General features: G+C 41.2%; 2 protein-coding genes across 2 annotated transcripts in view; one reads left to right on the top strand and one right to left on the bottom strand.

Moving 5' to 3' along the window:
- The window catches only part of LOC124291508 (microprocessor complex subunit DGCR8-like), a 35,999-nt gene extending 21,947 nt beyond the window's left edge, over window positions 1-14,052 (bottom strand). The window contains 8 exon segments of the mRNA XM_046728495.1: window positions 5,430-5,499; window positions 6,091-6,186; window positions 7,563-7,932; window positions 7,934-8,242; window positions 9,224-9,366; window positions 10,851-11,382; window positions 13,618-13,665; window positions 14,031-14,052. Coding sequence (XP_046584451.1) covers window positions 5,430-5,499; window positions 6,091-6,186; window positions 7,563-7,932; window positions 7,934-8,242; window positions 9,224-9,366; window positions 10,851-11,316 — 1,454 coding nt within the window. The 5' untranslated portion in view covers window positions 11,317-11,382; window positions 13,618-13,665; window positions 14,031-14,052.
- A 177-nt stretch (window positions 14,053-14,229) lies between these two features.
- On the top strand, window positions 14,230-19,682 carry LOC124291511 (protein HGH1 homolog). The gene is given in 5 exon segments (XM_046728510.1): window positions 14,230-14,372; window positions 16,076-16,761; window positions 17,656-17,846; window positions 19,310-19,460; window positions 19,463-19,682. Coding segments are annotated over 4 exon segments (1,128 nt in total). The 5' UTR covers window positions 14,230-14,372; window positions 16,076-16,085; the 3' UTR covers window positions 19,573-19,682.
- Window positions 19,683-24,262: the final 4,580 nt, after the last annotated feature.

Here is a 24,262-nt window from a genome sequence, read left to right as displayed (position 1 = left end):
TTAAAAGAATCTTTACCTCTAGAGCTGGCTATCTTCCTGTCTCTTGCTCTTTGTAGGCCCGTGAATTTAGATCTGCCTGAGTATCTTTGTGAAGTCTGACCTAATGACGCTGGCTAGTGTGTCCATCGACTTGATCATAAGGACTTCCCTGGAATCCTTAGAGACTTCCTTTGGCAACCTTTGTCAATTCCTCCGTCGAAAATGGATGTTGTCGACCACGGGCTGTATAAAGTGGGGCTGTAAAGTTCTCTCCCAAGTACAGGAAGCGAGGAGGCCTTGACGACGAAGCTAAGGTCAATGCTGCTGAAACAGATGTAAGATGATCCGCTAAAACTGCTGATCTTTCTTTTGCATAAGTAAGGCAGAATAAATCATTCTATCATCTTCCGTCCGTGGAATCCCGAATCTAGTAATAAGAGTCTCATTGATCGCCCTAGATCTATTTAACCCAAAGAACATACGCCTCGCGTCATGGTTTCTATATGAGCCAGCTTGCGATCATCCATCCATCTTGTAAAACTTGTTCTTTACATCGCTGATGATCTTATAGTTCTCATCGATGTCCTGGGCTTTGTAGAAGGAGTCCATGTTATGCGTGGAGAACTTCTTGGCATGAAAGTTGGGCAGATGTGGTGTCTGAATTTTCGTAGCTTTCTGGAAAGCTGCATCTAGATTCTGTGGCACTGCCGCAATCGGGTCGATCGGGGTAGAGTGATTGCATCTGGATCATCTTCCTTCATCAAATATGTCTGCTTGTATTGCCACTTTTTTGATGGTGATGTGAGATCTAGGTTATTGACCATCCAATACCGTGATCTCTGCATCAGAAAATATGATTCCTCCATCATCCTCAATACCTTCATCATTAATGACTTGTTGATGCTCTTCGGGACTGCGTGTAGCTGTCTGTATATCCGATGAGGCTTGTGGCGATCTAGTTGACTTGTGCGCCGCTCTATGTGGAGATCTGACGGGTGATCGACCTGGTGATGAACGATGTGGAGATCGTCTATGGGATGATCTTCTCGGAGACTTGTGAGGTGAATGTTGATAGCTTCGCGAAGCTCTTCTATAGTCCCTCGATGTTCTTCTAGATGATGAGGATCTGGAATCATATGTCCTTCGCGAATGCCTTCGCGAAGCTTCATTTGCGTCCGGTCCGGGGGATCGATGATATGACCTTCGCGAAGGCCTCCGTGATGTCTGATGGTCCGAGTCCATATCTAGAGATGAAATCGAAGATGTTGATGATCTATCCCGCCATCGCGAAGGCCTTCGCGAAGGCTGTACATCTAGGTCCTTCGTCAAGGTGGTCCGGGACTTCCTTCGCGAAGGTGATGTCGTCTTGGCTGCTACGTTGACGGGGGGTGCCTCTGGGGTGCTGTCTACGTTGGAGCCTTCGCTGGTTGCTTCGGACCCTGCTTACGCAGTTTGTAGTGGTCCTCCATGATGTACATAATTTGTCGCATCATGTCTTCTGGGATGATCTGTGACGAAGTCGCCGGGCGCCTTCTCTGCGATGGGGTTCACATCAATAACGTCTGACGTCGGTGTAGAGGCATCAGGCTGCATGTTGATCTCTGCAGAAGTCACAGTCGCTGACACCGGGTCGCTTCTTGTGCCGTATCGCCGGGATGATTATCGGCTGATCATCGTAGAGGCCCAATTCTGCTGCTGGAACGATCTCGGCTGAGAAAGTTCTTGTTGTCTTCGTGATTTCCCTCTGGAAGTCTGGCGCTGCCCTGGGGGTCCTCAGTCTGCGCTTGAGACGACGCTTGAGGCCCTCTTAGACTTGGTCTGCGATGACGGGGATGTCTGGGGAGGCCAGGCGCTTCGAGGTAACGGATCATGTCCCACGCCTTCCTCTGCCGCAGGGGTCTCTAGCAGAACACCAGACGGAGAGGGTCGATCGCTAGCAGCTGACTGGATGGAATATCTGGACTCTCTGCCATGTTTTGCCCTTGTTTGCGTGACCTATCTGCAGCACGTCTTAAGACGCAAAGATGATATTTATTAAATGCAGAATGAGATAAATTAATGCAGTAACTGCAACGTGAATTAAACGCACAGGGCGTAGAACAACTAGGGCATATAACATGCGGATCAGAGGCAGAGAAACGTAATCTACAAATCGTACAGATTTTCATCAACGTAAACCTAGCTGAACAATCACGAATACACGTGAATAAACAGTAGAAATACGATAATAAATCAATACAAATTAGTAAAGGATACTAGCTATACCTCTATAGTAACCTAAGAGAGGTAAAAACTAAGAGATTATCAAAGGATATGGTGTGTAAGGAGACACGAGGCGCTCTCACATCCTGCTCACTGGGCGAAGAAGGAGAGAGTGAAGCACATGGGCTGGAGGTGGCGACACCTTTTCCCGCCAGGGGAGATAAAGGGAGACAACTCGTGGTGAGTACCAATTAGTGATTTTATTTTGAAGGGAGCTTCAAATAAGGAGATACAGGTGTTCCACTGTGTTCGCAAGAAGAAGAAGACAAGCAAAAGAGCATGAGTCAGGATAAGGAAAAATAATACATAGCGATATCGTAACCAAACATGCTACTTACGCCAAACACTTACCTGGTCACGTGGCCCACAACACGACGAGAGGCATGATGGGAGGTGACCCGTAGGGGAGGAATGTACGCAGATTCCGATACATAGTGTTAAATATATGAGAACATAGTAATGTTCAAAACGCTCCACCCACATAGTGATACATAATCGTAAGAGCACCGAAAGGGCGAACCCATAACAATACAGTCAACTCCGACAGGAAATAAATTTTGATGAATAATAACAAGCCTTCAGTGGATAGTCGTTAAGAGCAAATCAAACACAGAACCAAACCAATGACCCAAGGCTCACTCGGTCAGGGTCGGGCCGGGGGACACAAGAAATGGGCTTCACTCATTGTACCCATGTGGGGATTCGAACCCGGGTCTTCGGCGTGACGAGCCAACGCTTTAACCACTAGACTACCCCACCGCGTTGGTAGTGCAAAATAAATGTACTCGGCTTGCTCCAAATAGCGGCGGAGCAAATCTCTTCAATGGGCAGTGCCGCTGCAAAAACTTTCGAAGTAGCCACTGTCCTAACTGAGTGAGCCTTCAACCCCATGGGGGGAGGCTTACCCTTAGCCTGATAAGCTGCACATATAACAGAATCAAGCCAGCGAGATATGGTCTGCTTACTGGCAGGAACCCCAGCCTTCCCGCCACCGTAACAGCAGAACAGCTGGGTACCCGTACGAATACGCTGAATTCGTTTGACATAGTCCCAGAAGGTCTTGCGGACATCCAACGGGTGAACACGCGTAGGAGTGGTCCCCGATCTAGAAGGCTGGGTAAGAGTGGGAAGATCAATAGGAGCTGTCACGTGGCAAGCGTGATCGATCTTCAGACAGTAGCTATCCTGGAGGTGAATACTGACACGGTCTGGATGGAAAACCGTCAGTGCCAGGTCGGACGGCATTGCGTGAATATCACAGACCCTTCTACCGGAGGTCATCGCCACCAGAAAGGCTGTTTTCCATGTCAACAACTGAAGTGAAATAGCCGATAGATGTGAGGAAAACTGGACCGGACAGCCAATCTAGCGCGATTGACAAATCCCAAGGTGGGCTGGTTTCCCTGAGAGCAGGTCGAACCCGATCCATGCCAGCTAAAAAGCGCTGTACAAGAGGGTGCTGCCCCAGAAGAGCACCATCGACAGAGGTGTGAAAAGTGGAAATAGCAGTGGAGTAGCCACGAATGGTCGCAGCCGCCAAACCCTCAAACGAGACTGAAGGAACTCCAGAACTCGGACTCAATCCGCAGAGAAGGGATCCGCAATCCCCCTATCTGAACACCAGTGCGCATAGCGGGACCACCTATCCTCATATTGAACGAAACATGCAAACATGCAAAGCATGACGCTAACGGACACACAAAATACCATAACACGTCAAAACCTTGAAAATACGTGAAATAAGTACGCAAAATGAAGCAATTGTTTTAATAAGCAAGTTTCAAACGAGTACCAACACCAAAATCCCGTCATGGAATAGCAACAAGAAGACAATATCCCCCCGCAATGGCAAAATACTCTTCATGATTATGTCAAATGTTTAGGTGTGTATATAGAAAAGTGGAAGGAGAGTATTGAAAGGTCAAACTTGTTGCCATGGAAATGCCAAAAATATTTTATTCAGAATACCAAAACTACCAAAAGGCACCAGTACACCACCAGATGTAAGTATGTGCAAAGTTTGGTGAAGAAACAGTGAACGGTTTTAGAGTTCAGCTCTGGAAAAGAGCACTACCACTAATTTCAGTCTAAGTCAAACTTGTTGCCATGGAAACGCCAAAAATATTCTATTCAGAATACCAAAACTACCAAAAGGCACCAGTACACCTCCATACCTATCCATGTGCCAAGTTTGGTGAAGAAATAGTGAACAGTTTTAGAGTTCTGCTCCGGAAAAGACAAATGTGCACGGACGCACGCACGGACGGAGTCCATTTTAATACCCCCTGCAAAACGCGTTGCGGGGATAAAAAACGTACGTAAACCATGGGGACAAAAAGCGTAAATTACAACAATAAGTCACATAATATAAGCCACAAACAACCGCAAAGTCGATAAAACGATCTCAAGAACAAATAAAGACGAGATACATACAGTATTTGAAGTCTCAGACACCTTACAATCCAGTCAAATCAGCACGTGTGAACACGGTGCGTGACAGCAGAAGGAATGATGATTCGGGCTTGGCTGCTTACCTGGTTGACCTCGCATGCATGGTGGAAAGGTAACTCCACATGGTGGGGGCCGTATAGTAAATAAAAAAGCGTTTTTATTTATTGTACAATCTTTTATTAAAACATTGTTACAAATGTCACATGACATTTTCAGTCGCAGAAAATGCATATATGTACCCCAAGGAAGATCTGTATGAAAAAGAATTATCATTTTCAGCTCTGCAATTGAAAGCAACACTCGACTACTAGGCATTACATCAGCTTCCTCTTCATCATGTTTATTGGCCATTTTTATCAGGAAGCAAGGGTAAAGTACATGTCTCAACAAGGCCACTACTCTAGTTATAACTGCATATACATGAATTGGGAAGGATATGAAATTCAGAAATTTTACTTTCATTTGCAGCTGAATTGGGGTCAGATATCTGGTTCTGCGCAAACCCAGATTAATCTCTGAAACCTATTCATCAGTAACAATCTTTTGGACCTGCTCCCTTAATGTTTATCTATATGTGTATTTCTATTATCTATTGTCTGGAAATCTTCCTACGCCTTTTCTGTCATTAAATTCCCTGGTGACTTAACATTCATACTGAAGGGAGACTACAATTACATGTATTTTGGACAATGAGCATTATTTTCTGTGCTTTAAGAGTTGAGGGAAGAACAACTTACTTGTATTTTCTGACAGTAATTGTCCTAAATTCAAACAATCTTGAGCAATATTCTATAACTGCCGGTGGGTCTGAAATATTGACATAAATAACATAATGGTGAAACGATCATCATCTTCATAAATGTGTTGGATATTCCACATATAACAAATTCAGGGATGAGAATGAAGTTTTGAGAAAACTAGCCGGGTCCATGGCGGCACCCAGTGGGGGGACATGAAGCTCCTGATATTTAGGCATTTCAGACCTTTAAAACTGGCTCAGAAATGACAATATCATGAACACAGTAACTCCATCCCCCCTTAAACTTTCTCAACGGATTTAGACGATTCACAAAAATGACCCTTGGCCTTATGAAATTCTCATCCCGTGGAAAATTCTCATCCCTACACATTACAACGCGAGCAAATGATGTTGAACGTTGCAGTTAGCAGTATTTCAGCCATAGCACTGCACAATGTAACAAATTAATTCAGGACAAGCATGTAAGTATGTCCTCTTGAACCAGACTATGGATGATATTGTTAGGAGCTTCGGATGAGTATGATAAAATGCATTCAATCAAGTCGTCCTTTCCTAACCACCTAATCCTTTAAGCCTCATAGCTTTGTTCCTATGGTCACTGGAGACTCTGCCCATCTCAGTGTACATAAATTGGTTACCTAAGGAAGCCTGCTTTCTTCTCTCTTCAGCACTTTCAACCTTGACAGGATGCACTTCCATCCGTTGGTCTCCTTGTGCTGTGCTATCTACAGCTCCTGAAATAGGAAACAACTGTGTAATGTATGAAGGGTTCAGATAGGGTCTCAGTTATCTCCCTTGATGTGCTACTAGCCGAGCCAACATGGGGAGACAACCTGTGATGTATGCGTGGTTCAGATGAGCTGATTCAGTTGTCTCTCTTGATGTGCTACTAGCCGAGCCAACATGGGGAGACAACCTGTGATGTATGCGTGGTTCAGATGAGCTGATTCAGTTGTCTCTCTTGATGTGTTATCTGAAGATCTGCTAACTAAGGGGAAAGAAAACGTGTGCGCAGCTAAGATAAGCACAGAAGGGGTTGTCTCCCTTGATGTACACTGCCAGCTCCAATACACAGAAAATGCACTGATGTATTACGCCTGGTTCAGATACAGTAGGTCATATCAGGCAAACCCTGCACAAACAAGACTGCCAAGTTTCAAGGAGGGATGCACAGCTTCTTGAGCCAATTATGTGTCAGCTTTCTAGTAAAATATTTCAGTTCATTCTATTACCACCCAGATTTTAAGAGTGAGTGAGTTGGGTTTTACGCCACTTTTAGCAATATTCCAGCAATATCATGGCGGGAACACCAGAAATGGGCTTCACACATTGTGCCCATTTGGGGAATCAAACCCGGGCCATCGGCGTGACGAGCAAACGCTTTAACCACTAGGCTACCCCACCGCCCCTGATTTTAAGAAAAACACTAATTTAAAAAGTACATTTTCCCTCAACAGTAAACCATTCAGTGTGTAGTTCCCATACACATAAAAGTAGAGAGTATGACATATATACACACCAAACATCCGTATTTTCCTTATTTTTCCCATTTGAAAACCGCCCATGCATATTTCTTTGGGGCATACAGAAATCATACATGTTGCTTGGAATGCTTTGACACTGAAGACTAAGTTCCCTGACATATAAGAGGTGCGTTGAGGTGAGGTGAGGTGAGGTGAGGTGAAATGGGGTTTAACGTCGTACTTGAGAATATTTCGCTCACATTACAATGTGCCTGCGTGTGTATGTGTATGTGCGGCTGCTTGCACTAGCCCAGACTGGAGCTGGTTTTATAGAGCTAGCCCACTGAGATACCATGCCGCAGTTAAGCATGAATACCCCACTCAGACACAGTATACTGACTTCGAGCCAACCAATCCTTGTTGTACCAATTAAAGCCGAGCACCAGGCTGGGACCAACAAGTACCATATTTTAATGTGTTTTGGTATGCTGCGGCCGAGGACCAAACCCGCGACCTTCTGCTCTCCGGGCAGATGCTCTAACCACTACACCATGGAGGTAGTTCTGACATATAACAGAAACAGATCAAACGGTGGATTTGTTACGTAACATATTATCCTCACCCATCAGACGTAAGTAAAAACCTACCATTTTCTAAATCTTTACCTCCATTGCTGTTACTTGCTGACATGCCATTCTCATCTAAGGATGCCCCTTTCTGAGTGACCTTGGCATTCGGTGACGCTGATTCAACAGACTCTTTTGCTGGCGTGGCACTAGTTGTAGCACAGGGTATATTTTCATCATTTTCCATTTCAATATCATCCGCATCGCCATTCCCACTGGACTGCACCCGCTTGAACGGGCAGGTTTCAGACTGACTTGTAACCAACTGATTCTTGCCACCAACAGCCAGCTTCACAGAATCAGAAATGGCATTTGTAACAAGCATAGAACTGGCTTTCTCTGTATCAGGTTCCTCGGTGGGTGTCTTGTCCGTATCTGCATCTTGACTAGCGCCAGTCTTGGAGATATTCCCGAACACTACCAAATGCTAAAGCAGACGATGTTTCCTGGCCACTGGAGTTGGTCTCCATTATGCCTGCTGTCTTCTCTGCCGGTTGGTGTGTTGTGGGTTCCACACAATTTATAGTATTTCCTGCCTCTAGCAGGTTTTGCTTCTCTTCATTTGGGTCCGAAACATTGTTTTCTTTGATTGTTGTTTGTTCGGGCTCATCAGAATTAGAATTGGCATCATTTGTATTCTCCTTCTCTATTTCTCGCTTGTATTGTAAACATGGAATGGCACTTAGAGGAATGTCGTGTTTCTGAGGATAAAAACAGATAAAGAATGGACAAATCATGTTTTGTTCTGCATATGGTTACTACAACAGATCAACGCCAACAGTATAAGGAGTGTTCCTACTTGTAAAGTATCTGGTGTAAGCTTGAAATTCAGCAAGCCAAAACCAGCAACCACAGGGATAGAACTACGATATATCCTTTGGGCAGGAACTCTATCCACAAACCCAACAATACTGAGCAAAGTGAACCATTCATTCACAGGTGTAAAGGGCGGTGGGGTAGCCTAGTGGTTAAAGCGTTGGCTCGTCACGCCGAAGACCCGGGCTCGATTCCCCACATGGGCACAATGTGTTAAGCCCATTTCTGGTGTCCCCCGCCGTGATATTGCTGGAATATTGCTAGAAGCGGCGTAAAACTAACTCAGTCAGTCACAGGTGTAAGGCGGATGTGAACAATTTACGACTGCCTCTTAACGACAGTTATTTCACATTAATGTCTACAGAATGATTTTGAAAATACATGGTCACAGTGGGCCAAGTTTCAGACTAACACTGTCCCATTTCCCATTGTTGTGGACCCGTGAAGATACAGGTTAGAATTGGTCTTCTATAACCCATGCTGATCATAAGAGGCGACTAACTGTATTGGGTGGACAGGGTTGCTGACTTGGTTGACACATGTCATTGCATCCCTACTGTGTAGAATCATGCTCATGCTGTTGATCACTGGATCGATGGGTCCAGACTCGAGTAGGGACCGTCCATAATTTAAGGATGGGGGGATGATTTTGATTTTAAGGGGGTGTCACACATTTTGTTCTTGTCACCCATGTTATTCACATTGTACATGCTTCTCCATAAAAATCATCGTCACCCCTCTAGCCATAAATTATGAACGGTCCCTTATTTACAGACCGCCGCAATATAGCTGGAATATTGCTGAGCGTGGCGTTTAACAACACACCAACCAACCAACCAAATCAATCCCACTGTTGTGAAACATACCCGGACACTGCCTGGTCCGAGGAAGTATGGTCTAGCCAGGGTACAAACCCTGGACTCCTTGTGAAGATAAACTGGCATACCGCTGTTGTGGGTCACCACGACCCAGCCTTCAGGGAGGATGTCAAATGGATCATGACCCTTTTCTGGAACATTGTTTAGAAACTTTATGTAAATATTTGGATATAACATTTGCCATAGTTTCAAACATTGGAAAACACAGAAAATAATTAATAGAGTTTTCCAATATAGTAACTAAAATATTATGTGAGTCAAGTTTGATTGAGTGTATTCCAAATCTTTCACTAACAATAACGTTAAATGAGTCCTTTTTATGGCTGGTTTTCAAACCCTTTAATTTGTTACATGTTTACAAGATGCTAAGCAGCAGAAATGATCAAAACAAATATTGTTTTATCTAAGAATTGTAGCTCCTAGTACCTTTTAAAGACAAATCAAAACAGCACTGGTGTCAAACGTAATTCAGCTATCACCCCTCCTCCCTCTGCATTGTGGTCAGTGTGCAAAAAAGCCACTGGCCCGTTAGCCCATGGCTAGTATAAATACAATCGGGCCAGAAAATCTCCACATTCACTGGCCCAACTCGGTAGTGAATTGCCATGGGTCATTATCAAATAAATATCACTCCCTCTGACTTGTTAAGTTATAATACACTTTTAAATCATGCAAAATTATGTCCTTATGAATCATGGTATTTTACCTTAATGTAATCTTTTCCTGTGTTTCTACATTAAAATTTTGGGCTAGTGAATGAATTTTTTGGCTAGTATCTTTCAGGCATAGCTAGCCCGACTGGCTATAAAAGTTTGGAAACTATTTCGCACACTGATGGTGGCCCTACCATTACATTCCTGAAATCAACTTAAGCAAAGTTCATAAGTACTAGCATGTATTTATCTATGAATTTCTAAACTTCAGAAAAGAAACATAATAGATTTGTGAAACTAGTTTATTGTTTCCTTCAGCAGGGCTCCAGATAATTTTTCAACATCAGGAGTACATACTCCTTATTTTTTCAATACAGTAGTACTGGAAAAACTTATAAAGTACATTTAGAGTACTGAATGGAATTTAATGCAGTATCAGTAATAGTGTGTTTCGTTTCATATATGCACCACGATATCGCTACTCTTGGGTAAACAGGTTAATAAAAAATATAACAATAACTTTTCAGATAAATACGTCTGTAAATGATTCTAAGACCGTACACCATTGCTGTTGTGCGTATCTGCTACATTTTCTAAATTATTATCGTGCATATGTTTTATCCGTACATACACCGATACGGCCCTTATCTGGAGCCCTCCTTGAGTGAACCATGAGTGTCATCATGGCACGTAAGAAAAGTGATGTGATACAGGTACTTGATTTCTTACAACTCTCAAGTTGAACATAAATTTAATTTCCAATAATTAGTAAAATTGTGATGACCAATCTTAGCCATAATAACACTATATTCAGACTACCCTGACAAGCCCTCTTGGCTTAAGCTATAACATTGGGCCTTTAAAATCAATATTTATAGAGAATAAATTGGATGAGAACATAGAACAGGTGCATTTTAAAACTCTGCCTGGCAGGCCAAATAGAGAATGTGTCAACAATTTACCCTTCAATACCACCTTCTCCCTCTCAACAGGAATACTGTCATCCTTTTCAGCTTGGACATTCTTATCTACACCCTCCTCCAGCCAAGCGTAGATCTCGTCATCTGAGAGTTCATCATCATCGCTATCGTCACCGTTCCCATGGTCTTCTTCATCAGCCTCAATCTCATCAATAATTTCAAACTCAATCTTCCCATTCACATCCTTGGTTTGATCACATCTGGGTCTCTTCCTCGGTGGTTCGTCGTCCTCTCGCGACTGGAGGTGAATTTTGTTGCCTTTCTCGGTGGTTTGCCCTCCAGCATCATTTTCACAGTCCAACTCTTCATATTTTGAGTTGGACATATGATGTGATGATGGTGTGGCATCTTCCTCTTCACCAGATTCCATGTCTGAGTTGCTTGCTGCGATACCAATCCCTTCATCGCCATTATTTAGCACAGTTCCGCTTATAGAAAGTTCACTCATTCTGAGTTTAGTCTTAACTATGATTTAGTCTTTGCAACAGCCAAACAGCATCAAACTGGCTCACAACTGTTTATAGACAAAGAACATACGAGTCTTAGATGAAACCTAAACAATTGGCCAAAAAAAAAGAGAATGAAAGTCAACTGAAACCAAGTTCAAAAAGATTTCTGTCACAAATAACCAAATCATAACAACATTTGTTAAGTAAAGCCAATTGGAACGATGATCAATTGTATCATCAGTGAGGTCCAGCTATGACGACGATATTCCATCAAAGCTTGTCCTGTCGATGAAAGGTCATGTGACAGTCACATGACCTGAGCATGTGACTAGGAGATCTCATACACTGCTGAAAATACTGGTAATGCTGAAGTTAGTTAGGTTATGGACCTCAGCTTTACAAGTACAATGCACAGTGCATCTTAAATTATTGGCTGGCCATAAAGTTCTCATCCCCCTGAGGAAATGCAAAAACAGAGAAATCAGAAACTTTAAGAAATATAAGAATTATAAAAGAATTATAACAATACAACTAAACAATGTCAAACAAAAGCTAAACATGTTAGGCTAGATACCATGTAGCTCACTGAACTACTTTTGTTGTATATTTGACAACAAAGAAAAAGCAAGACAGTCACTGGCAGCAGCAGTGGGAATTCCAGGCTGTTTTGAAGAATGAATCTGCTACAAATTAGCATTCATACACTGGACTAATTCAGTATTCATTAATGTTACACACTATTTTCAAGACGTTCTATCACATTATTGAGTTGTCTCGTCTTAGTGGTTAAACATTTGCCCATCTTCATTACAGAAAAACAGCAACTTGCACACCAATTTTCACATGCATCGGTCTCCTGGTTTCTGACTGACTGACTGACTGAGTTTAGTTTTACGCCGCTTTTAGCAATATCACGGTGGGGAACACCAGAAATGGGCTTAACACATTGTGCCCATGTGGGAAAACAAACCCGGGTCTTCGGCGTGACGAGCCAACGCTTTAACCACTAGGCTACCCCACCGCCACCCCCCTGGTTTCTGAGATCTTATAGACAACATAAATGCCATGAAGAACATAACAAAGCCCACTTGACCTTTGGTATAGGTGAGCAAAATCTGTTGAGATTCTGATTACCAATTGCTTTCAGCCAACAGAAATATCAAAATAGTTTGTATCTGTCTGCAACCATGACAAATTAATTTAAACCCTGAATCATATTATTTCTATCCTTGTGGATAAGCTCTACAGTCTACTTTTGTTTTTGTTTGTTGTTTAACGCTGCACTCAGCAATATTTCAGCAATATTCCAGCTATATGGTGGCGATTGAGTAAGCTCTGCTAATGCCAGGAAAGATTTCCGCCCGTAACCCCCGTTTTCATTCTATGCCTAAGATCAGAACTACAGATAACTTTTCGAGTCATTGAGTTATGTACTCGCTTGTGTTCATGTCAATTGGGTATCCTAATTTTCCTTCGAGTAACCAAAAATTGTACCCACCTGACTCAAACTCATTTGGGTATTTTGCCTTTATTGTAAAAATATAATAAAGTTTAAATGTTGGTTTACATGTTTGTTATTTATATTTGATCTGTAATGTAAGAAACAATAAGAAAGACTGCAACTTAGTTCAAGTTGCCACGTTCATGTGCTGAAATAGAACCTCTCAATATACCTCAGTTATTATATCTATCCTCAGCAACACCCGAGCTAAGATTTGAGCGTATTTACAAATTTTCAAGCATACTTGTATGGAACAGACATATAAGGAATTTGCGTAATTTATGCAGCTTATCTGAACCTCAGTAAGATTTATAGTAAGAATAGATGTTTTTTATAGAAAGCCTACCGTAACCCTAACCCTAAACTTAACATAATGCTAAATCTGAACCCTAAACCTAAACCCCTTGAAATAATCATAATAAAAAGAATACATTTCAAGCAAGCGCTACGGCGGAACTCTTACTGGGGGATGTACAAGGTTGTGATTCTTGCAGCTGTACTTTTACAATGTACTGAAATGGGTATTGCCCTTAATCTTATGCAAGTGATCTGAGTCTCAACATGTCTTACAACATGTTTGTTCTTTTGGCAAATGATTTTAATGTGCTGTAAGTATTACACAAATGAATGTTTCCCTTTTATTATAGCTTAATAAGTATAGTTATAAAAGTTTTAAAAAATTACTTGTTACAGAAATGTAAGTTTACAAACCTTCTGCATAAAGAGTGTTTCATTTAAACAAGTACATAAAATGTCAACGACAGAATTATCTTTACTCATTTGATGGAATCATCGTTACCTTCATCAAGCAAGACATCACAATACAGTTCTATCCCATCATGAAATTCTGAAACATAACAGCACAGCGTTATTCATAATCAATATTAATAATAAATGTTGAACATGCACGCTGTCGTTCTATATGGAATTGAAACGTCCAACACATTGCCTAATCGCTTTAAAAGATTTCACGCAATCAACGATCAACATGTATTCTTACTCACAGCAATGTTTTTAGCTGAAAATGATTCACATTTTTTGCTTTGGAGTGCTGGCATTTAGATATGAATATTACGTTTGCACCACCGCAAAAAGGTAACCAGGTTACGCTTAGTAAGATACGGTGAATTACAATTCCATTTTTTAACAGACAACCTCATCAGTAAGTTAATGATTAATATTCTGAAATATTCTTCGACCAGGAAATATTACCCCAACATGGACACCTACAAATAGTTAAACACGTATGCTTTTTCGTAATTTCACATAATAAAATCGGTGTTTATTTAATATCAATGATATTTTAAACATTTATTATCGAAACCTCAGCTTAAAACACGATTTAATCATTTACCTAAAAATGTTTTATTCGATTCGAAACGAAACCGAACAGCTTCCGCAAGGGCGATAACTGGGCGTGTCGTGCATGCACGCGTGTTTGTTTTGACGAAGGTATTCCGCTGGAAGACAAGTTACGTCTTTTCATTGTCGTGTGATCTCATTTGGCATCGTGTTTCACGTGTATGTTCCTGTCAACTTATATACGCGTAGAAGGTACTTTGTTGGTCTGTATTTTTCCCAGTGATACCAGCATACGTCTTCTTTGGAATTAGAGTCGTTTCAGGGTCTTATGCTGCAAATGCATGTCTCGCTATCACTCAGGTTTGACATCAAAAGTGGTTATGAAAATGATAGACGGACATAATATTTACCATACTAATGTGTTAGTATGTAACAGTTCCGTTTTTATAAAGTTAACGGTGTCACCTTTTAGATTTCAGACCAGAATTCAGCAGTTAACTGGGTGCAGTTTATTGGTCAGGATGGTTTGGGTCTTGTTTCAGTTATAGCTATTTGTGGTTAGAATTAAGAGTTAGTTGTGTTAGATTTAGGGTATGTTACCCCTAACTCTATCCCCGGCTTGTCAAGCCACTTTTTCATGAACACAGGGTTAGTATACGTACCCCTTAAAGTTAAATGTTTCTTAACCATAATTCAGTTGACACTGAAAATGAACTGGATGTGAGAAGTATGGTCTAAAACATTATTCCTGTAGGGGCTGAGAGTTTTATGATAGAAAGTGAACCCTCTCACTTCAACCATAAATATGAAATTGCTCCTGGATGGAATACTTGATTTGATTTCTGTGAAAACAGGACACAAATACTGCAGTCTATTCATTTACATACTGTGTATCATCAGAGACCATATATTATATGATCTCTGGAATCATAGAACGTTGAATACATTGAGAATTAATGTATCGTTTGTTACAGGATCAAAACTGTTTCAGTCTAAGTAAACTTAGCCTCAGTATTATTCGTTACACTGCTATACTGGGTCTAACAAAACCTTGTTGAAGGTCGCGTCAGGTAACCTTTGAGCAACCTATGACTGCCCAATCAAACGCGAGACGGCCGAGCAGATTTAACCAATCAGACAACAGCTACTTTCTAGGGTTCGACGGGACTTACAAAAGGGATTTTCTTTTCCCCGTTCGCCAACACTGATCTCCCGACAAATAAAAATTGCATAAAACACAGATATTTGCTCTGCAGTATATACTCTTTGTGGTTTCTGGTGACATGGCTATCATAGCTAATATTTCAGCAAGCTGTCATGCTTGAATACTGATTAAACGCTATTTTCAGTGACTGTTACTCACTGATGTGGCGTGCCTCACTAGGAACCAATCGTACGGAAAATAGCATTCGGAATCGCTCGGTACAAACTTTTTGGAGGTAAAAGTTCAAAAGGTATGTGCGAATGTCAACTTTCGCGATTTGGTAAGCTGTGTTCTGATTGGTCAATTGAAAAGGTTATCTGACGCGACCTTCCGCAAGGTTTTTTGATAGACTCAGTATAGCCTAAGTTTACTTAGACTGAAAACTGTTTTAAAACCACAAAATGCAATTATTTAGAGGTCCAGCTAAAACAGCGCCTAAATTGTCAGAACCTAAATAGGTAAATTTTATATATAACAGAAAAGGGCTATTGAGAATAAAACACCATTTTTTCCATGACAGTGTCCTATAAGGAAATCAAGATATGTTGAGGTATGAGGAATGCTTGACTGGTACATATTTTCTGGTTAAGAAAAAAGTGCATTTGCAATTGAGATATTTTTGTCATTTTCCTGGAAGAAAAATCCAATACTATCCTCACTAAAGGTGAATAGTAGAGTCAGTGAACACTAAACAGGACAAAGCTCTAATCTAGCTTAAAAGATAGTCATTGTAGCGGTGTATTCTGATTAGTTTCCAGACAATGTCTGCCTTAGACGAAGCTACCATGCAGACTGTGAAAGAAGAAATGCTTCCATTCCTGTCCACATCTGCTCGACCGGATGTAAAACACCAGGCTCTCAGCTTTATCGTTGGTCTAACTGGGAAGAAAGAGGGCATCCAGTTTGTGAAAGATAATCCAGCATTCCTCGAAGCAATTGTGTCCCTGACCTCTGATCATATGCAAGATATTGTTAAAGATGCATTCCGATGTTTGCTCAATTTGGCAACCGATGAAGATATTTCATGGCTTTTGTTAAATCTGGAAAAATTTCCAAGTATAAGTCTAGACTTGATGAAATATGTGTTGAATAAAGAAAGTGATTTTGCTGATCTTGTTGGCAGCATGTTAGCCAATATAACCCGGACACAGAGATGTGCACTGAAACTTGCAGCTGTTGTGGAAGAGCATCGTGATGATGTTGGTGTTGAGAAGATGGTTGATGCACTGTGTAACATGGACTTCAACCAGTCTGCGAGTCTGGACTGTCTAGGTCTGCTCTTGTCCAATCTGACTCAGATTTCGTCCATCAGGCAGGAGCTGATGGACAAGAACCGCTGCATTTTACAGAGGCTGCTACCATTCACTCAATATAAACGGTCCCATCTTCGGAGAGGAGGGGTTGTTGGAACTCTGAAAAATTGCTGCTTCGAGATAGGTTAGTAGATTTATTCCCAAAAGAAAACGTTGGATCAGGACCCTCTTTTTCACATAAGGCCAGACCAGTTTTATTTCTTGTTTTACAGCTCGCCGGGGATATTTTTTCAAGTATTTTTTCAAGAAAAAAATTTCTTAATTAATTCAATATATGTTTTTTTATTGGCCAAAAATGTAAACTTACGAGAAAACTTCTTTTAGATTGTTTTTGCCCCATATACACTTCATAAATTCCCAAAAGTAAAATACTTTTAGTATTTAGAAGGAATATTACTTTGACTGATCATTTTATTTTATTTTTTCCCCTCCTGCCATTAGGTTTTCTTAGGACAAAAAGCCGTAAAAAAAGAAGTAAAATTGGTCTGCTCTAATTAAGAAATTCACTAAATAACTAACATATTGTCGATTACTCAGAATTTTGTTGTTTCAGTTGACAGTAAGCATTGTAAAATTTTAATCACTTACATTGTTTAATTTCAATTCCAGTGTCTTTCTTGCATGCGTGCATTTCATTGCATGACAGTATTAGTTATGAAAAACGTTAATTAGAAAAACCTGGGGGAAAAAATTTAAATTGGTGATTACATTATAAATGTACATATATTTTGATTATAATTGATAATCGTTCACCACAAGTCCTCCAATAATCGGTAGTGGATTTGATTCCCAACACTATTTTTAGCCTTGTCAGAAGTCAATAACTTGCAAGTATTGGGCATGTCGTGATATTGCTGGAATATTGCTAAAACTAATCTAAACTCACTCACTCACTCACTCACTCACTCACTCACTCACTCACTCACTCACTCACTCACTCACTCACTCACTCACTCACTCACTCACTCACTCGAGACATTTCTAGAGAAGTAAGCCCCCTCATTGTGTGTTTGTGTAGACTGCCATGATTGGTTAATGGGAGACCAGGTGGACATCTTGCCTCGGCTGCTGCTGCCGCTGGCTGGACCAGAAGAGTTCGACGATGATGACATGGAACGTCTCCCGGATGACCTCCAGTACCTTCCTCCAGACAAGGAGAGAGAAAAGGATCCAGACATTCGGAAGATGTTGGTGGAAGCAGTCACACAGGTATATACTCTCTGAGGAGCATCTACAAAGTTGCCATAGGGGTGTTATGGAGTTATTTAGGCGCATCTACAGTGTTCACATAGTTGATGATTTGGAGTTCTTGAGGATAAATGGGTATTGGGTTTTTGATGATTGCATATTTAGTCAAAATACTGTTTGGATTTGGATGCATAAGTTAGTTTACAGTACATTCACGTGTGTTTTGAATTGCACTTGCTTTCCTTTCACATGTTTAAGATTACTGTATTGACCGTTCATAATTTATGGCTAGGGGGGTTGTTGATGAATTTTGTTGGATTATTTTGTTGTTGTTTTTTGTTTGTTTTGTTGGGGTTGTTTTGTTGTTTTTTTTGGGGGGGGTCACCCATTCAGTTCTGAGGGGGTAGGGGGTAATCAATTTTTGACACATGTGCTAGGGGGTAGGCGGGCATCAATTTTGTATGTATTATTCTTTAAAAATTATGCTTTAAAATTAAAAGGGAGGGTGAAAGATCATCATAAAATCATCATCACCCCCCTAGCCTAGTCCTAATGTCACTTTGCTGATCTGTATCTTTCACTTGAGCAAATCTATCATTCTGGGTTCAAATCCTGCTTTGCCTTCATCATGTATCTAGGTTTGTCAGCTCCAAAATGGTATTCATCTGAGACCGGCCATACTTTGTGCTGTATTCCAACATTAATCCAACACACTATGATGAAACTGGAGTATTGTTAAAAGCAGCATAAAACTAAACTCAGTTGTTGAAGCTACAGAATGTGTATGAATTTATGCTATAAGTCAACTATAGTCTTGGTAAAAGTGCATCAATCCAATCCTTTTTGTGTAGCTGAAGCGATGTGGACTTTGATAAAAACAATCTCTTCTTTCCTTTCTTAACAATTTACTTGTTCAGCCTCCTTTTGCTTGTCATCCCTAGGTTAAATTCTTCAATTCATTGGTGTCCCCTGCCGTGATATTGCTGGTATATTGTTAAAAGTACAGATTGTTTAAACTGACCCACCCACTCTTTTGTCCATGGAAGTAGGAAGAACATTCTTTGTGTTTGTAGGTTGGTGTGGTAGCTGTGTGGTCAAAGTGGTCACTAATCATGCCTAGGGTCCAGGTTTGATTTCCCACAATGTGTAAAGCCTAATTTTGGTTTCCCTTGCCTTTAAATTTGTTGGATATTAGGGGAGATGGGTAGTCTAGTGGTTAGAGCGTTCACTCATCACACCAAAGATCTGGATTCAAATCCCTACGTAGGTACAATCTGTGAAGCCCATTTCTGGTTTCTCCCGCTCTGATATTGCTGGAATATTGCTGAAGGCAGCAAGTAGTGTAGGGAATGATAGTTTCAGACCAGGTCAGAAACTATTATTCGATTATACTACTCAGCGTAAACCAAACTCGCACTCACTTGGATATTGCCAAATGTGACATAAAAAAGCCATCTTGCTAACCCACTCTCTGTTTGTCCCAGCTTTGTTCAATGAAGAAATGGCGTCTCTACATCAAGGAGAAGAACACGTACGTCATTATGAGGGAGCTACACAAGTGGGAGACGGATCGGCTCAACCATGTCGCCATCATGAGTCTCATCGACATTCTCATCGGCGACGAGCCAAGGAAGGCATGGAGGACTTGCACACAGTGGACATTGACAAGGATCTCCACAAGGAGCTCGATGATGCTCTGGAGGAACGACTCAAAGAGGCCACAGATGAATCTGTGCCACAGTCTTGATTGATGGCTCTTCCATTATGTAACAGACCCGTGAAGGTCTGGGGTAGAATAGCCCTTCAGCAACCCATGCTTGCTATAAAAGGCGACTATGCTTGTCGTAAAAGGCGACTAACGGGATCGGGTGGTCAGGCTCGCTGACTTGGTTGACACATGACATCGGTTCCCAATTGCGCAGATCGATGCTCATGCTGTTGATCACTGGATTGTCTGGTCCAGACTCGATTATTTACAGACCGCCGCCATATAGCTGGAATATTGCTGAGTGCGGCGTAAAACTCAACTCTCTCACTCACTCCACTATGTAACAGACAAAAGTGATTTTAATGACAGAAGAAATGTAATATATCTGATGATATGGACTAAATGGCAAGTTAGATTGACTCTAATTGTGGTAACATCAAGGTATTTGTTAACGCAGACCAGGATGCCAGGATACCAACTTTGAAGACACTTCAAGTGGATGAACATACCAAAGGGGAAATGTTAATGAATCATGTAATTAATATGTCTGCCAGAATTTTAATTTGTTTAAAGTTTCAATCATATAATTGAAAAATATTTTATGAAAATCTTATAAATTGCATCATCAGCCTAATTAATATCTTTGGGGAAGAAATGAATGTTTTCTCCTGAGGAGTCTCAGTGCTGTAAAAAATAACAGTTACTTTTGTCTTATGAAAGGCCTATACAGAGACTCCGTGGTGTAGTGGTTAGAGCGTGCGTCCAGAGAGTGGAAGGTCGCGGGTACGATCCCCGACCGTGTCATACCAAAAGACATTAAAATATGGTACTTGTTGGTCCCTGCCTGGCGCTCGGCATTAATAGGTACAACACGGACTGGTCAGCTCGGAGTCAGTATAATGTGTCTGAGTGGGGTATTCATGCTTCACTGCGGTATGGTATCTCAGTGGGCTAGCACGATAAAACCAGCTTAAGTCTGGGCTAGTACAAGCAGCCACACATACACATACACACGCATGGACGTCGTCGTATGAGTGAAATATTCTCGAGTACGGCGTTAAACCCAATTCCACCTCACCTCACCTCACCTCACCTCACCTCACCTATACAGAGACATAATATGACATAATTTTGATGATATGGGGCACAGGTGGCCTAGTTGTGTAAGCTATCACATTTTGCTGTGCAGGGTTGCATCCCTTGGGCACTTCAGAAACATATGATTATGGGTTCGAATCCCAAAGTGTCCTGGTTATGTATCTAGGTTGCCTGTACCTGACCCATGTTTGACAGTTTCACCGAAGTGGTAAAGGTATTCCATAGGGGTGTCGCGATACGCGAATGTATCGATGCATCGATACATTTTTACTGACGATACGATAGGCGATACATGCTTGCGTGTATCGATTCCTATTTTAAAACTTTATCGATTCATTTTTTTATGCTATATCCATCTCCTTCAAAGTCTTGATAGTAAAATTATACTAGACCGCTCCGATAAATAGACGTAGCTAGCTATACTTAAAAAATAGGTTGGAAACTAACAGCTTTTGTGATTGGCTAGACTATTTTGATGGACCAATCAGCGAGCGCGTACGTTGTCGGTAAGGTAATGCTATGGAAAGGCGCGAAAATTATGTATCGTGATACGTATCGTATCGTAATCTTAAAATCGTGATACATATCGTATGTAGTGAGATTGGTGTATCGTGACACCCCTAGTATTCCACCTGCATCGTGTCAGATACACTGTTAAATAAGTGGGATATTGTTGAATACTGTGCAAAGCAGTGGTTAACCCTACTCATTGACTCATTAGTGCTGATTAGTGTGATATGTTGTGGATATGTTACCATGGAAATGAATAAGATGAAAAGAGGTTGTGCGATGTTCATACTATCAACTCTGGGTTAGAAATTGTCTTCAGTAACCCATGTTTGTCGCAAGAGGAGACTAACGGGCTCGGGTGGTCAGGCTCGCTGACTTGGTTGACACATGTTATCATATCCCAATTGCGTAGATGCTCATGCTGTTTATGACTGGATTGTCTGGTCCAGACTCAATTATTTACAGACGGCCACCATATAGCTGGAATATTGCTGAGTGTGACGTAAAACTAAACTCACTCATACTGTCAACCATATGTTTGTTTTGTTACCAAAGAATGTATTTGAACTATTGTTGCAATTAACTTCTTGCAGTTTTTAGTATTTTGTGAGTCACATAAGGACAAACTTTATGGATGAACAACTTCTTTATTCAGGTGATGCAACGTTTCGATACAGATTCTTGTATCGTTGTCAAGCATCCATAAAGTTTGTCCTTATCTACCTTCGTTGAAATGTTTCCAGGTGCAAGTTTTAATTCTCACAAATTCACAGAATGATCTTTGTCATATTGTTAGACATGCATTCATGTCATGATTTGTTTTTGTTACACATAACAGGGGTGGAAATAACCCATTGCCCGACGTCCGAGTCCAGTGTTTTTTTCTGTCGGGCAAGCAAATTTGTATATCACACTGTACCGGTGTCCAGTTGACTTTCCAATGTTTATTATGTTGTTTATTTAAAAAATCAGCAAGAAAACGGTTGGTATAGTGGGAAAATAATCAGGGCAAGTGACTTTACATGTGCAACTGTACCGGAGTACACTAGCAATTTTAAACTTATTTCCACCCCTGACATAACCTTATCTCTCAAAACTAGTGGCTGTATTGTGTAGGCTGCTGCTGAGAGTTAAGTCCCTTGGTAGTGGCAGGATAGGAATGATGGTAATCATTTTGGTCTTTCTGTCAACATGAAACTGGCATGTCATGATGTAATTTAAATATTGTTCGAAATGGTATTGAACCATACTCACTTACTTTAGGATCAAGGTTAGAATTGGTCTTCAACAACCCTCACCTATCAAAAGAGGTGAGAGATGGGATGTGGTGGTCCTGATAGCTGACTTGGTTGATGCATGTTGTCGTATCACAGTTGCTAAGATAAAAGTCACATGACTGCCAGATGCTGAATTTGGCATTACATTAAAAACAACTTTCATTCTCCAAATGGTTTTACCACCTTTCCAGGTTAGAGCTAATCATTAATATGGTTTTGTTTTGTTTTTTGACGCAGCCTTCAGCTTTGTTCTCCATTACATGGTCCAACCAATGAAACATGGTCCAGCCTGGACTATTTACAGACAGCCTTCACACAGCTCAAAAATTGCTAACTGCTGTGTTAAACAATATACAAACAAAAAAAGAAAATAGAAAGATGTTCATGATGCTTTATTGCTGACACTATAAATGTTTATTGAACACTTTGGTTCCTTTTTCCTATGTTCTCCATGAAAGAGATATCAAATTTTCTTGTCCTTGAAAACATCTACATGTGACATTTGTTCTGATAAATGTCTGAGATCCATCAATACTGACTCCTAAATTGGTACAGGAACACTATGTTTCTCAAAATAGTCCCAAGTAATGACCGCCATATACCTGGAATATTGCTGAGTACAGCATAAAACTAAACTCACAAGACTGACTGAGTTTAGTTTTATGCCGCTTTTAGCAATATTCCAGCAATATCACGGCGGGGGACACCAGAAATGGGCTTCACACATTGTACTCATGTGGGGATTCGAACCCGGGTCTTCGGCGTGACGAGCCAACGCTTTAACCACAAGGCTACCCCACCGCCCCTCATCTAAAAGAAATATGTACTAACACCTTAACATTAATTGCTTCCTGAAATGTACCAATTCCATGGTAATACTAGTTGCAGTGCATGGAGGTAGTACTGGGAGAGTAAAAGGAACATAAAGGCACACATCACACCAGTGCTAAACTGGCTTCGCATTCCTGAGCGAATCATTTTCAAAATACTCTCACTCACTTACCAAGCTGTCCATGGTACTGGACCTGCCTATCTGAGTGATCTGACTGTCTCATACCTCCCTTCAAGAACTCTACGCTCTAGTCAACAACAGCTCCTTCGGGTGCCTGTCGCCAAACTTAAAACTTTCGGCTCCAGATCCTTCCCTGTCTCAGCCGCTACTCTGTGGAACTCTCTACCCGAATCACTGAAGTTGATTCCATCTCTTGAAACTTTTAAATCCAGTCTTAAATCCTACCTTTTCAAGCACTATACCTAAAAGATACATAACTCATACCACTGTGGAGAACTAAACTGCCTCTGTTTCCATGGTTTGAGGCAATGCGCTTTGAGCATACCTTCATGGCGTGGATATAGCGCAATATAAGTGCCATTATTATTATTATTAGAGTTATGGTAAAGAATCAACAGTGAGTTGACTAGGATCCTGAAGTGAGTGAGTGAGTGAGGTTAGTTTGGTTTGACGCTACTTTTAGCAACGTTCCAGCAATATCATGGCGGGGGATACCAGAAATGGGCTTCACACACTGCCCATGCGGGGACTCGAACCCAGGCCTTAACCACTAGGCTACCCCACCGCTCCGCATCATGTAAGATGGAGAAGAAGAAACCATGTAACAGGTTGCCAAATAATTATTGCCATGGGACATTTACGGGGGCCTTCTAGGTCAGAGCACATACCCATTTACTGAAATGATGACATGGTCAGACTCAGGCGTTTGGTTTGACATCATAGCGTTGTTACCGCAACATTTTGGAATGTTGCTCACAATATCGATCACTGGATTATCTGGTCCAGAAGCCCTGTCATAAAGCTGGAATATCACTGAGCGTGGCTTAAACGG

This window comes from Haliotis rubra, unplaced genomic scaffold (genome assembly GCF_003918875.1).
Source record: "Haliotis rubra isolate DU_JTF1 unplaced genomic scaffold, ASM391887v1 Scf493, whole genome shotgun sequence".
NCBI classification, from domain to species: Eukaryota; Metazoa; Mollusca; class Gastropoda; order Lepetellida; family Haliotidae; genus Haliotis; species Haliotis rubra.
This window is presented reverse-complemented; position numbering and strand designations above follow the sequence as displayed.